Source organism: Salmo salar, chromosome ssa12, assembly GCF_905237065.1.
Source record: "Salmo salar chromosome ssa12, Ssal_v3.1, whole genome shotgun sequence".
In the NCBI taxonomy this organism is placed as follows: Eukaryota; Metazoa; Chordata; class Actinopteri; order Salmoniformes; family Salmonidae; genus Salmo; species Salmo salar.
Window position 1 is genome coordinate 26,857,123 of NC_059453.1, and position 15,613 is coordinate 26,872,735.

The 15,613-nt window shown below is 42.9% G+C and overlaps 1 protein-coding gene across 1 annotated transcript in view; it reads left to right on the forward strand.

Moving 5' to 3' along the window:
• The window catches only part of LOC106564691 (VPS10 domain-containing receptor SorCS3), a 248,845-nt gene that overhangs the window by 196,696 nt on the left and 36,536 nt on the right, over positions 1-15,613 (forward strand). Inside the window, exons 5-9 of the mRNA XM_014130944.1 lie at positions 3,754-3,821; positions 5,379-5,443; positions 6,888-7,006; positions 11,194-11,283; positions 11,800-11,979. Coding sequence (XP_013986419.1) covers positions 3,754-3,821; positions 5,379-5,443; positions 6,888-7,006; positions 11,194-11,283; positions 11,800-11,979 — 522 coding nt within the window. The remainder of the gene's footprint in view (positions 1-3,753; positions 3,822-5,378; positions 5,444-6,887; positions 7,007-11,193; positions 11,284-11,799; positions 11,980-15,613) is intronic.

Sequence of the window (15,613 nt, forward strand, 5' to 3'; positions counted from 1 at the left end):
GTCTTGGCTCCCATCTACAGCATCTTCTCGGATACCCTAAACCCATTCCAATTTGCATACCGCCCCAACAGATCCACAGATGACGCAATCTCAATCGCACGCCACATGGCCCTTTCCCACCTGGACAAAAATAACACCTATGAGAGAATGCTGTTCATGTGACTACAGCTCAGTGTTCAACGCCATACTACCCACGAAGCCCATCACTAAACTAAGGACCCTGGGACTAAACACCTCCCTCTGCAACTGGATGCTGGACTTCTTGACGGGCCACCCCCAGGTGGTAAAGGTAGGCAACAACACGTCTTCCATGCTGATCATCAACACTGGGGTCCCTCAGGGGTGTGTACTTAGTCCCCTCCTATACTCCCTGTTCACCCACGACTGCATGCCAAACACAACTCCAACACCATCATTAAGTTTGCTGATGGAACACCGACAACGATGAGACAGCCTATAGAGAGGAGGTCAGCGACCTGACAGTGTGGTGTCAGGACAACAACCTCACCCTCAATGTGAGCATGAAAAAGGAGCTGATCGTGGACTGTAGGAAAGGGCGGGACGAACAGTCCCCCATTAACATCGATGGGGTTGTAGTGGAGCAGGTCGAGAGTTTCAAGTTCCTAGGTGTCCACATCACCAACGAACTATCATGGTCCACACACCAAGACAGATGTGAAGAGGGCATGACAACACCTTTTACCACTCAGGAGACTTGGCATGGGTCTCCAGATCCTCAAAAAGTTCTACAGCTGCACCATCGAGAGCATCCTGACCGGTTGCATCACCGCCTGGTGTGTCAGAGGAAAGGCCAAAAAATTGTCACAGACTCCAGTCACCCAAGTCATAGACTGTTTTCTCTGATATTGCACAGCAAGCGGTACCGGAGCGCCAAGTCTAGGACCAAAAGGCTCCTGAACAGCTTCTACCCCCAAGCCATAAGACTGCTGAACAATTAATCAAATGGCCACCGGACTATTTACATTGACACCACCCCAACTCCATTTGTTTTGTACACTGCTGCAACTCGCTGTTTATTTTCTATGCATAGTAACTTCACCCCTACCTACATGTACAAATTACCTTGACTAACCTATAACCCCCGGACATTGACTCAATACCTGTATCCCATGTATATAGCCTCGTTATTGTTATTTTATTGTGTTACTTTTTCTTATTTTTTACTTTCGTTTATTTGGTAAATGTATTCTTAACCAACAGTGCAGTTCAAGAAGTGTTAAGAATTTCACGGTAAGGTCTACACCTGTTGTATTCGGCGCATGTGACAAATAAAGTTTGTTATGATTTGATAGCTGTAAACGTTCTCACTGGCTGGCTGCAGACAATATAAAGCTGTTGTTGTCTGGAAAAAAGGCCTGTATAAGACCTTGGAGCCTTGACTGTGATTCAGCCTGCTGGATGCCCACTCTTTGGGGCCGCAGTGCACCATATGCATCAGCTATAATGTTTGTACATAATGTTCTGTGTTTTCCCCTAATCCACATTAGAATTAATTATTCTTTAGATGAAGAAGCAACACCTGCTGTGCGACGCCCTCTGTGCCCTCACGCGCCGTGATGTTATTGTTCTTTTACATAATCAGATGTTTTCGTTAGTCCGCTTGACATGTTCTCAAAAGCTTGCATTGATTACCTACCTAGCTTAGGCACAACAATCATGACTCTCCTTTTCCGTCTCTCTTTCCTGGTAAACCACATGTACTACTTAAATAATTATGCAGTTGGTGTCAGCGTTTTGCATTCTAAAGTACACAGCTAAACAAGTCTCAGAACACAATGAAGTATATACCGCCATATAGATTTAAATTGAAATCCTTCATCAACGTGAATCGATGAGTGGAACCAACAACTGTTATCAAATCAAATGTATTTATATAGCCCTTCTTACATCAGCTGATATCTCAAAGTGCTGTACAGAAACCCAGCCTAAAACCCCAAACAGCAAGCAATGCAGGTGTAGAAGCACGGTGGCTAGGAAAAACTCCCTAGAAAGGCCAAAACCTAGGAGGAAACCTAGAGAGGAACCAGGCTATGAGGGGTGGCCAGTCCTCTTCTGGCTGTGCCGGGTGGAGATTATAACAGCACATGGCCAAGATGTTCAAATGTTCATAAATGACCAGCATGGTCAAATAAAAATAATCATAGTAGTTGTCGAGGGTGCAACAAGTCAGTAACACAAGAGTAAGTGTCAGTTGGCTTTTTCATAGCCGATCTATGAGAAGTATCTCTACCGCTCCTGCTGTCTCTAGAGAGTTGAAAACAGCAGGTCTGGGACAGGTAGCACGTCCGGTGAACAGGTCAGGGTTCCAGCAGGTCTGGGACAGCAGGTCTGGGACAGGTAGCACGTCCGGTGAACAGGTCAGGGTTCCAGAGCCGCAGGCAGAACAGTTGGAACTGGAGCAGCAGCACAGCCAGTTGGACTTATCCTCAATCCTACAACCACCATTTAGACAAGTTTCCCTGGCATCTCTTGCTCTCTGTCTCTTGGCTATCGCCGGGCTGGCCTCATCAGTGGCTCTGGATCCGGCAGGTGTTTTGATTTATTGACGTGAGGGGGAAACTATGAAGTTCACTTTGTGACAGCTCTGAGTTTTAGAATAAAAATGGCATTGGCCTGATGAATGAGTGCAGCTTGAGCTCACCCAGTGGTATCATATGTCACTGTCTTGAGTGATGAGAGACTAGCCCGGCCAAACTACCGGCTGCCTTGCTCAGCCTGCCTGCCACAACACACTGCTATTGGGAGGAACATGGCTCTGTCTGCCTGCCACATGCAGGATCCTATGAGGTGGAAGATGGCTTGGGACCACTATTTATTTACTGATGGTTTAGCTATAGGATCAGATCTGGTACCAAGCCAGTGATAAATAACATGATTATTATGATGATGACAGTTAAGTTACTATTGTGTGTGTGCATAACAATTTGTTTGCATGTAGCAAATATGGCAAGTTGTTCCTGGTGTTTGATGACTGTTGGCCTCGAAGTTGAATGTCAGATTTCCGCTCTGATAAAGGTAGAACATTATCATGGAGTTTGACTGGGGCCACTGACTCTGTCTGTAGGACTAAAATAACAATACAGACAGCCAGCAGGAAGCAACATCAGTAGCATCAATCAGTGTAATGGAACAAAATGCACCCTGTCATTATGCACCAAGGAAGTGGGAAATGTAATTAGACCAATGAAATTAGGCTATGGGCAGTACTACGCCTGATCGTCAACAGGGCAATATATTTATTTTTGGACAAGTATGTTCTTAATTTACAGTAGCATTCTGGATTTGTATTCTTCCTCTATAGGCTTTGGTTTCCATTTGTTTGATACAAAACTTGATATATAATTACTCCACTTCATTTGGTCACCATGAATCCACCAAAGGTTTTGCTGTTCGAGGAAAAGCAAACGATAATGTTAAACCTATTTTGCAGCGAACATATTGGACTTGAAGTGCTTTATCTATACCACGTGCTAATTTACAATTGGAAAAGGAAACAGGATAGGGCCTATATGTTAACATGAATGGTCTGAGTTATAATGATGATGTCAGTTTAAGGTAATGTCAGCCTATCTAGAGTGTCACGCTTTATTGCCCCGGGTACGCTCTTCCCTAGCATTATCCTGCCATGACTCAAGCCCACTGTCACTTCACTTTCTGTCTTGTGATAAGTAGACTGATATGTTCTCTCTCTCTCTCTCTCTTTTCTTTTTCTTTTTATGTTCTTCTTCACAGTTGTACGCCTCCCTGGACTTCGGGAGAAAATGGCAGCTGGTTCATGAGCATGTGAACAGGTTCTACTGGTGAGTCATACACTTGTCTTCTTTCTTCTCATCATCCTTCGCTTCCTCTCGTCCTCTCTGTTGTCCTGATCTTTTCCTTTGTTTACTCAGACTCTCATCACAAACTGTTTTGGAGCATCACTAGCAGTGTGTGGAACATGTTGTTTGCTTTCTGCAATGCAAGAGTCTGTGAAGGATATTGATAATACGTTTCAACAACCTATCTGAAGGACTAGTGTTGCTGATGGGAAATTCTGTGTTCCATTCTGCTCATTTCCACTGTTGATATGATTGGACTGTGATAAATCTACATCCACAGTGTCACCATTTCACATTCTGCCTCTCAAATATCACATTCCGATTCATCTGAACAATCCTTACTTTTTCATTAGGGGTTATCCATACATACTGTACATTCATAAAATAGGAAGATACTGTATAATAAGTCGCCTTTCATCTAATCACGTTGGCCCTCCCCATTCTGCAGAAGTACACACTCATCACAAATGTAGCTCTGAATGTATTCTGCCTCATTGTTTCCCTTCCTAGAGATGTGTGTGTGTGTGTGTGTCGAGCTGCTGCCAGCTATGTCCACAGCATCTTGCATAAATCCAGGGTCTACTTTTCATCACATTTCCTAAATAATTAGCTTGATCCATTCTTGATCCAACCCCTTCAAGGACTTTAAACTCTGACCCTCATGATTAGTACCCCGGGCCTCTCAAGCCAGGCTAACAGACAATAAGTTTATCAGTCTCACTCCACCAGGAATGACATACATCACACTATAGGAACGCCATATATGGGGGGGCTCTAGGTAGCCTAGTGGTTAGAGCTTTGGGCCAGTAACTGAAAGGTTGTTAGGTCGAATCCCCGAACAGACAAGGTAAAAATCTTTAATTCTGAACAAGGCAGTTCCTAGGCCGTCATTGTAAATAAGAATGTTTTCTTAACTGACTTGCCTACTTAACAAAAAGAAAATCTATTCAAGTTAGTCCACCATACCCAATACAATTATATAATACAGTACGGTGATTCTAACTGTAATTATGTGGCACAGCCTTGCCGGTGTACAGTGCCAGACAAAATAAATACCATATGTAGGTTGTTGAGTATTTACACTTTTGTGACAGATACCACTTTTTGGTAAAATAACAAACCCACAGCGTCTGGTTGTTGCTGTGGGGGTTGCTAAGTGTAATGTGACATTTTGTCACACATCTCTGGGGAGAACGTCCTCACATGGGATTACATTGCTATTTTATTGCCATCATTGTTGAGACAACGCTGACATGAGATATATCTGGAGTGGAATATCTCTGCTGAGACTCATCTTCTGTTTATTTTCTCCTTCCCTCCTTCTCTTCCCTCCTCCTCTCCTCTTCGTCCCTCCTTCTCTTCCCTCCTCTTCTCCTCCTCTCCTCTTCTTCCCTCCTTCATCTTCACTTCACCCAATCTTCTCCCATCCTGTTCTTCCCTGCCTCTCTCCTCCTCTTCTTCTCTTCTTCTCATTGTTTTACTCCTCCATCCCCCTCTTCCTCTTCATCATTCCTTCTCCCCTCCTCTTCTTTAATCCAGGTCTGTAACGGGTCTAGACAAGGAGTCAGATCTGGTTCACATGGAGGCACACACCCCCAATGGACGTGAGTAGCACTACACACGCACGCACGCACACACACACACCTCTCTTTTTCTTTCTCTCTCTGTCACACACACTGCAGAGAAATGCCCCCACATTTGCAGTCCAATTATCAGCCCTCAAACGGAATAAATTCCACCCTGGGTTTAAAGCGTTGTGTCCCAGGGGAGAGACAGTGGATTTACCCCACTGATAAATGCAGTGCATGATACTTGATTAATATGGCCTTTTCCTCTAATCTCTCTCACCCTGGGAGAGTCAGCTCTATAACTCGCCTCGGCAACGCCACCCAAGGTCCTTCATAGGTGAAATTGTGAGATTGTTTATTGTAGCTATCTGCTGCTGCTGTTGTTGCGCCCGGGAATAAGAGATTGTTTAGTTTTCTGTACACAGAGAATGATCATAGTTGATCATGTTGAATAGTGACAAATCTACAACTTCACGTATTGCATGTATGAACCAATCACAATTATAGAATGGAAATCACAACATACTGGTCAAATTACAATTATATATACAGTGGGGGGAAAAAGTATTTGATCCCCTGCTGATTTTGTACGTTTGCCCACTGACAAAGAAAGGATCAGTCTATAATTTGAATGGTAGGTTTATTTCAACAGTGAGAGACAGAATAACAAAAATATCCAGAAAAACGCATGTCAGAAATGTTATAAATTGATTTGCATTTTAATGAGGGATCCAGGGGATCAAATACTTTTTCCCCCCACTGTATATACAAGTGTAATGCTGTCTCCTCTATTGCATGTCAATCACAAACCATACAAAAGTTCCCTCAAGTTCAATTCATACAGACATATTGCCTCGGTTTCCAGGCATCCTCATGTTCCCAAGAATAGGGGGCATGATCCTGTGGTGGAAATTCTAACCAAAAGGAGAGAGACTGTATTCTTCAAAACAACCTTATTATAAGATTTGCAACAATGGAGCAGTTAACTATGCACTTCAACAGTTGTGCAGTTAAAGCCCAATGAACAGTGTCGGGTCCCAGCTTTTATAAAGAGGTACATCCTTTTTGTATATGTGTCATTCAGCAGATAGTGTGTAAAAGGCAATTAGTTGTCTGTGCAGATTTAGATAGCATGAGGTTGACAGCCCGAGGGCAACCATCTAACTGCATTCACAACAGCAAACACTATAATGTGCTCCTTTCTGCAAGTTTCTGTACATGTGACTTCCTGTAGATAGTAAACCCACAGGATGACACATGCTGTGGTCGTACCCAAATGGATCTTAGCTATACACCCAGTCTTATGACTAAGTCACACAAAGACAAGTTTGTATCAGGTTAGAAAAACACTAGCATATAAAAATGGACTATTCTTAAGCAATAAAACACAGGATAGAATGACTAATTATGTAATTTTCTACGACAATCCACAGCTGGATGAATCCAGATATCCAGTAATCTCTATCTCGTCATCTTGCAGGTATACAGTATGTAACATGCCAGGCTCTAATATGCTCAGAGCCCAACAGAAACTACCCCTTCCCTGGATACATCGACATCAGCTCACTGGTGGTTCAAGATGACTATATGTTTATTCAGGTAAGGCTCTGTCTGAATAATATATATTGTACCTTATTGTATGTAGACCATGATGCATTGCATAGGATAAGCATCTTTAGCCTTCAATATTATGGGCATTTGTTATGTGTTAAGCACAACTTGGTTTGGCTAGGACTGGGAGGGGATTTGCATATTTTACAGCACCACATGCAACAACTGGTTGATCTGCAGGTTTGAGAAAATGGTATGATAAATATTAATATTGATGATTAATTGTTATGTTGACACATTGTATTAACGGCAGTATGTTCTTGATTAGGATAGATATGGGGACCATTGATAGACGCAAAGTTTTTTTTACTGTTAATTTTGCAATCAGACCCATTGACTTTTTTCCACATTTTGGTACGTTACAGCCTTATTCTAAAATGTATTAAATAATTTTTTCTCTCATCAATCTACACACAATAACCCATAATCACAAAGCGAAAACAGGTTTGACATTTTATTTGCAAATGTATAAAAAAACAAAAACAGATACCTTAAATACAGAAGTATTCAGACCCTTTGCCATGAGACTTGAAATTGAGCTCAGGTGCATCCTGTTTTTATTGATCATCATTGAGATGTTTCTACAACTTGATTGGACTCCACCTGTCGTAAATTCAACTGATTGGACATGATTTGGAAAGGCACACACCTGTCTATAGTTGACGGTGCATGTCAGAGCAAAAACCAATCAGTGACGTCAAAGGAGTTATCGGTAGAGCTCCGAGACAGGATTGGGTTGAGGCACAGGTTTGGGGAAAAGTACCAAAACATTTCTGCAGCATTGAAGGTCCCCAAGAACACAGTGGCCTCCATCATCCTTAAATGGAGGAAGTTTGGAACCACCAAGACTCTTCCTGGAGCTGGTCGCACGGCCAAACTGAGAAACCATCTCTGCAGCACTCCACCAATCAGGCCAGACGAAAGCAACTCCTCAGTAAAAGGCACATGGCAGCCCACTTTGAGTTTGCCAAAATACACCTAAAGGACTCTCAGACCATGAGAAACAAGATTATCTGGTCTGATGAAACCAAGATTGAACTATTTGGCCTGAATGCCAAGTGTCACATCTCGAGGAAACCTGGCACGGTCCCTACGGGGAAGCATGGTGGCGGCAGCATCATGCTTTGGCGATGTTTTTCAGTGGCAGGTACTGGGAGACTAGTCTGGATTGAGGGAAAACCTGCTCCAGAGCCTCAGACTGGGGCAAAGGTTCACCTCCGATAGGACAAAGACCTTAAGCACACAGCCAAGACAACGCAGGAGTAGGAATAATTATCCTTCCAATCCAGTCCAGTATAAATAACTTTTCCATCCAAATTTTACTCCAAAGGCTTACCTAGTTGTTAGAAGTATTTGAAGGGGAGAGTTTTGGATGTATTTCTATTAGAGCATGAGTTAGGGCCAGAATGTTTTCCAGGTCAGGTCACATGGTCAACTATTTAAATTAGAGCCAAGAGTTTTCCCTTGAGAAAGTGGCTTGACCAGGAAAACTCTAGGCTCTAGTATTCTATGTCAGCAGCCTACGTAGTGGCAAGACTTCTTCAAAGTCAAGTCACATTTTCAGGAAAACTACAGGTTCTACACATGATTGGCTTCATTCTGCCAGAATAATGGAAATTAAGATTTGTGGTGTCTTTTGCGGTGCTTGAGGCGTCACTACAGACCCGGGTTCGATCCCGGGCTGTGTCACAGCCGGCTGTGTCTGAGAGAACCATGTGGCGAATTTCCTTGTCCCATCGCACTCCAGCAACTCCTGTGGTGGGCCAGGCGCCTGCACGCTGACTTAAGTCGCCAGTTGTACAGTGTTTCCTCCGACACATTGGTGTGGCTGGCTTCCGGGTTAAGCTGCAGTGTGTCAAGAAGCAGTGCGGTTTGGCAGGGTCATGTTTCGGAGGACGCATGGCTCTAGACCTTTGCATCTCCTGAGTCCGTACGGGAGTTGCAGCGATGGGACAAGACTGAACTACCAAAAAAGAAGTTCTGTGGTCTAAGAGATCCCTCAACTATGTTGGACCACACTCATACATCTCTCTAATTAAACCCACAAATACTCAACCTTAAAACCTCCGACTGTATCTTCAATTCAGGGAACCTACAATGTTTTCTTGTGTTGCGTTACAACTGAATGAATTCTATGAAAGTGGGTAATGAAAAATGAATCATCCAAATATCTTTTTCTGTTCAAAACCGCACCCTATTTCTCTCTCTCTCTCTCTCTCTCTCTCTCTCTCTCTCTCTCTCTCTCTCTCTCTCTCTCTCTCTCTCTCCCTCCAATTGAAGTGCACTTAGAAGCACACTAAAAGGCCTAATTAGTTCTGTCCTATAATAATGATCCTATTTCACCTCCCCCTTTTCCAACCCAGAAAGCCAGCAGCTTGTTTTGTGGATGTATTCTTGATTAAAGACAGTACTGTGCAGCCATCTTCATCGACCTGGCCAAGGCTTTTGACTCTGTCAATCACCGTATTCTTATCGGCAGACTCGACAGCCTTGATTACTCTAATGACTGCCTCGCCTGGTTCACTACTACTTCTCAGATAGAGTTCAGTGTGTCAAATCGGAGGGCCTGTTGTCCGGACCTCTGGCAGTCTCTATGGGGGTGCCACAGGGTTCAATTCTCGGGCCGACTCTTTTCTCTGTATATATCAATGATGTCGCTCTTGCTGCTGGTGATTCTTTGATCCACCTCTATACAGACGACACCATTCTGTATACTTCTGGCCCTTCTTTGGACACTGTGTTAACAAACCTCCAAACGAGCTTCAATGCCATACAACACTCCTTCCGTGGCCTCCAACTGCTCTTAAATGCTAGTAAAACGAAATGCATGCTCTTCAACCGATCGCTTCCCGCACCCGCCCGCCCAAGTAGCATCACTACTCTGAACAGTTCTGACTTGGAATATGTGGACAACTATAAATACCTAGGTGTCTGGCTCGACTGAAAACTCTCCTTCCAGACTCATATTAAGCATCTCCAATCCAAAATGTAATCTAGAATCGGCTTCCTATTTCACAACAAAGCCTCCTTCAAACATGCTGCCAAATATACCCTCGTAAAACTGACTATCCTAACGATCCTTCATTTCGGCGATGTCATTTACAAAATAGCCTCCAACACTCTACTCAGAAAATTGGATGCAGTCTATCACATTGCCATCAGTTTTGTCACCAAAGCCCCATATACTACCCACCACTGCGATCTGAATGCTCTTGTTGGCTGGTCCTCACTACATATTTATTGCCAAACCCACTGACTCCAGGTCATCTGTAAGTCTTTGCTAGGTAAAGCTCCGCCTTATCTCAGCTCACTGGCCTTTGGCCACCTTTCCTTCCAGTTCTCTGCTGCCAATGACTGGAACAAATTGCAAAAATCACTGAAGTTGGAGACTTATAGCTCCCTCACTATGTTTACCTTCTTCGGGATCGGTGTCCCTTCCACAGGACGGTTAAGCTAACGTAGGCTAATGCGATTAGCAGGAGGTTGTAAGTAACAAGAACATTTCCCAGTACATAGACATATCTAATATTGCCAGAAAGCTTAATTTCTTGTTAATCTTACTGCACTGTCCATTTTACAGTAGCTATTGCAGTGCTCTAATTACAGGTTTCTAGCACTTTCTTCCCTGCTCGTGGTGTTTGTACTGCATAGGCTAACAGCAGCTAACAGCTCGAGTGTTTGCTTGCCAAGGTGCTGGTATCATTAAGGATGACTTTCCTCAGACAGGCCACTGAGCATTGCTTGGGAGAGTTAAAGATTTCTCTTGACAGAGAATAATGAGGCTATTGATTGTCCCTACCAGATATTTACCCAAGTCTACCTCCAAAACCACAAAGAGCATCGAAAACAGGAGAGGATGTGAGAGGAGCAGTTTCCGCTGTATGCTAGCCAAGTGATTTTATTGTTATTTTCTCAATAGAAACAACTGGAAATAGGCATTAAATACCTTATGCTTCAATGTTCCTCTCTGACAATAAAGTATCTATCTTTACATGGTAAACAATGTCATGCATGTTCACTTGGGTGACGGTTGCAGCATGAGTAATGATCGATACATTTATGAAGGTTTTAGATTAATCCAATTAGTTAATTCATGTGATGTGTACTGTAGCATGGACAAATTATACACTTGAACAAAAATGGAATACTCAGTGTCTTGGCTCAATGTGTTCCAGGTTACTAGAGCAGGACAGGCCAGCTACTATGTGTCCTACCAGAGGGATCCATTCCTCAAAATCAAACTGCCAAAATATTCTCTGCCTAAGGTAAGCAACATTCATTTTACAGTGATACAAGCATGCCTCCGGATACACAGTTCATGCAGTAGATCAATTATTCAGATTGAATACTTTTTTTTCTTACATTTTAACTCTGCATTGTTGGGAAAGGGCTCGTAGGTAAGCATTTCACGGTAAAGTCTACACCTGTGGTATACATAGAATGGGACAAATACAATTTGATTTGAAGTAACCAACAATTTCCCCCCTTGTTTTCTCCCTTCAACAAAAGGATTTTGTTCTCTAAATATCTGTAGCACTACTACACAATGGTGTGTAGTCTCATAGTGTGCAGTGTCACTCTTCTATTGCAGCTGTTAAAAGACACTATATGTTGTGTAGAGAACATTGGCAGCAATAGTGTTAAACATTCAATATGCACACCAGACCTGATCTTGTGACACCCAACACGTACTCGGCAGCTTGTTACAACCCCAACCCATAAGATCCGATATCTCTTTATAAATCCTCGAACCTCTCCAACCCCCCATCCTCTGTCACCAGGACCTCCACATTGTCAGCACAGACGAGCACCAGGTGTTCGCGGCAGTACAGGAGTGGAACCAAAACGACACATACAACCTGTACCTCTCTGACACCCGGGGCATCCTCTTCACCCTGGCCATGGAGAACGTCAAGACCACCCGCGGCCTGGGGGGCAACCAGATGCTGGACCTGTATGAGGTAAGTGTCCTCAGTGTGCTTGTGTGTGTGTGGGGGGGGGGGGCCTTGTTAGTAGGTCTCTATGTCATTAACATTCGTTGCGGATCGTCCCCCCTCCTTTTTTCCCTTCTTTCTCAGGATGAATCCCCAGTTTATCACACAGACACTGGCAGGTGTGATGGAGGGAGGTAGAGGAGTGAGATATGGGTCTGATCTTCAGAGTCAGCAGTCATTAACAATGTTACTACTACTACTGCTTCTTCTAACGTGTGTTAATGGTTTACAAAAACGGGCTTAGTATTGAAATTGATGGTGACACCCAGTTGGTAAAACTGGTTGAAATGAAGCCAATCCAGTTTTGTATGACGTTGTTTTAACTAGTTTAACCCTTTGGGTATACATGCATGTGCTAATCACAAACTATTCTAAACTGAAGTTATGCTGTATGTATTGCTTTAAAGTTTCACTTCAATCTTTTTTTTTTAAGAGGCAGACTTTTGCTCTGAGTTCCTCTGAAAAAGACTGTAGATATAACTCTGACCAAAGTGCTTTGAAGGAGTCCCAAGTATTGTTGTAACAAACCCTGGAGTTTTGGGCTTCAGAAGGCCAATGGCCTCAAAGACTAAGAGAGGAATCATTCACTAAGTACTTTGAGCTCAACAGGGAACAGAGAGACTGAGTGAACGCAACAGGCTTTTACTCTTCTCACTGGATTGTCAAATAATGAATTGCCTTTCGTCAGTATTCTCTCACTTTCTCTTTCTCAGTCTTTCTCACAAATAAATTATATTAATCACTTGAATAAAATCATTTTTTTCCCACTTTAGACTGATGGGAGTAACTTGAGTGTCAGTTGGATTCAATCTGGACAATCTTCCCTTCAATCAAAAAGTTTTTCTCTAACTCCCAGTTGAGTTAATCAGCCATTTAGTGTTAGGTTTTTGATTCAATCCATCTCCCAGAGGTATGAACTTCCACACTGAATATTACAGAATATCCTAACTTGCCTAACACAGTTAATACTCAGAGTGGTAGGCCTACAAATCAACAACAGCCCAATGATGAACTACCTGATTCCCTACTTACTCAGAGCTATAAATAGCTTTTGAATGAGTGACTGGTACAGTAGGAGGGAGGGAGGAAGAGACAGACTGCTGGAGGTAGGTAGGGTTAGCTAGATGATTTAGGTAATGTAATGGTCATGATGATGATGTGCCTTTCTGTTAGCCTAGCAGTGTGTGTGTGTGTGTGTATTAGCTCTCTGCCAACACTCTTAACCCCTCCCCCCATCTCCCCCCAATTCAGAGCCTCTGATTCCCTGATTCAGCAGTGGATCCATATTTCTAATATATTGCGGAAAGCTTCATTAATGCATATTGAGAGATTGTAAAAGGCTGTCTGCAGGGAGACCGAGTGCATGTACTGAGGGAAGTCTGGTATCTCAGTGGTCGTTTATCATACTAGTGCTACTGTGCTGAAAGTTGTTGTGTTGTTTGTTTTGTCTATGTAGATGGATCCACAAGCATACATCAGTCTATATTTAATACTACTGTGGGGGACGATAAATAATTACCGTGATTGACAAGTCTGGTCAGGGGAGGGAGGGGCCCCGTCCTGCCTCACTAGCCGTGTCCATCCCGGGTGGCCGTTTTTCTATGACAATGTCAAACGTGGCGCCTATTAGTGCCACTTATACTGGTAAGGTGATACGACTGAGGGCCCTCAATGTCTGCTGCAGTATGGGTCTTATTTAAAGCACAGTCATCAGGTTTACCCCAATCACATGTCCATCCTGGATGGGTTATCGTAGGAAGACAGTTTGAATAAGGAGGCAAGGAACCATGACTTATCTCTCTCTCTCTCTCTCTCTCTCTCTCTCCCTCTCGCTCTCTCTGTTTCTCTCTCACTTTGTGAGTGGGTGTCTCGTGGATGCGACAGTTTATCAGTTTTAACGTCCAGCGTTGTAATGTAGTCACAACAGTGGTGGGCAATTGATGGGGACGCAATTAAAGGGAGATAATTAAAGGAAAAGGAGACTGGTTTGTGACCAGTCTGATGTCTGTCAGCATAGCTGTGGCAAGATATTTGGGGTTGGGGGTGCTGAGAACTTTTTGTCGACTGTGGGGTTGCGGGGATTATTTTTGCCTGCACTACAGACAGCTGTAGCAGCCAGCTAATACAGTACTAGTGAAGGCCCAGTGCACTACTGTCTGTGAGAATAAAAAACTATATATAAAGTTATAATTTTCCCGCGCTACAGACAGCTATATCGGTCCACTAATACAGGACTACTAAAGGCTCAGGGCACTACTTTTGTGGAAAAATCTAATTTTATATATATACACTATATATACAGTACCGGTCAAAAGTTTTAGAACATCTACTCACTCAAGGGTTTTTCTTTATTTTTACTATTTTCTACATTGTAGAATAATAGTGAAGACATCAAAACTATGAAATAGCACATATGGAATGCAGAGGATAATTTCATTTGAGATACCAGTCTCAGAAATTGCAGCAGAAATAAATGCTTCACAGAGTTCAAGTAACAGACACATCTCAACATCAAATGTTCAGAGGAGATTGTATGAATCATGCCATCATGGTTGAATTGCTGCAAAGAAACCCCTACTAAAGGACACCAATAATAAGAAGAGACTTGCTTGGGCCAAGAAACACGAGCAATGGACATTAGACCGGTGGAAATTTGTCCTTTGGTCTGGAGTCCAAATTGGCGATTTTTGGTTCCAACCGCTGTGTCTTTGTGAGACGCGGTGTGTGTGAACGGATGATCACCGCATGTGTATTTCCCACCATAAAGCATGGAGGAGGTGGTGTTATGTGTGGGGGTGCTTTGCTGGTGACACTGTGATTTATTTAGAATTCAAAGCTCACATAGCCAGCATGGCTACCACAGCATTCTGCAGCAATACACCATCCTATCTGGTTTGGGCTTAGTGGGACTATAATGTGTTTTTCAACAGGACAATGACCCAACACACCTCCAGGCTGAGTAAGAGCTATTTTACCAAGAAGGAGTGTGATGGAGTGCTGCATCCAATGACCTGGCTTCCACAATCCCCCAACCTCAACCAAATTGAGATGATTTGGGATGAGTCGGCCTGCAGAGTTAAGAAAAAGCAGCCAACAAGTGCTCAGCATATGTGGGAACTACTTCAAGACTGTTGGAAAGGCATTCCAGGTGAAGCTGGTTGAGAGAATACCAAGATTGTGCAAAGCTGTCATCAAGGCAAAGGGTGGCTATTTGAAGAATATATTTTATTTGTTGAACACTTTCTTTCTTACTACATGATTCCATATGTGTTATTTCATAGTTTTGATGTTGTCATTATTATTCTACAATGTAGAAAATAGTAAAAATAAAGAAAAACCCTTGAATGAGTAGGTGTTCTAAAACTTTTGACGGGTAGTATATATATTTGTATTAATATATATTTGTATTAATATATATATATATATATATATTCGTTTTTTTTTTCAGGGGTGTTGCAGCACCCTCAACACCCGTACTTCCCGCAGCTATGTCTGTCAGGGGGCATTTTAGGTACTGTTTAGTGCTTGAAAAATAATTAAAAAAACATAATGTAATCTGTTTTGGTGGTTGGATTGGCTAGTTTTAGTGTCTATTTTCGAA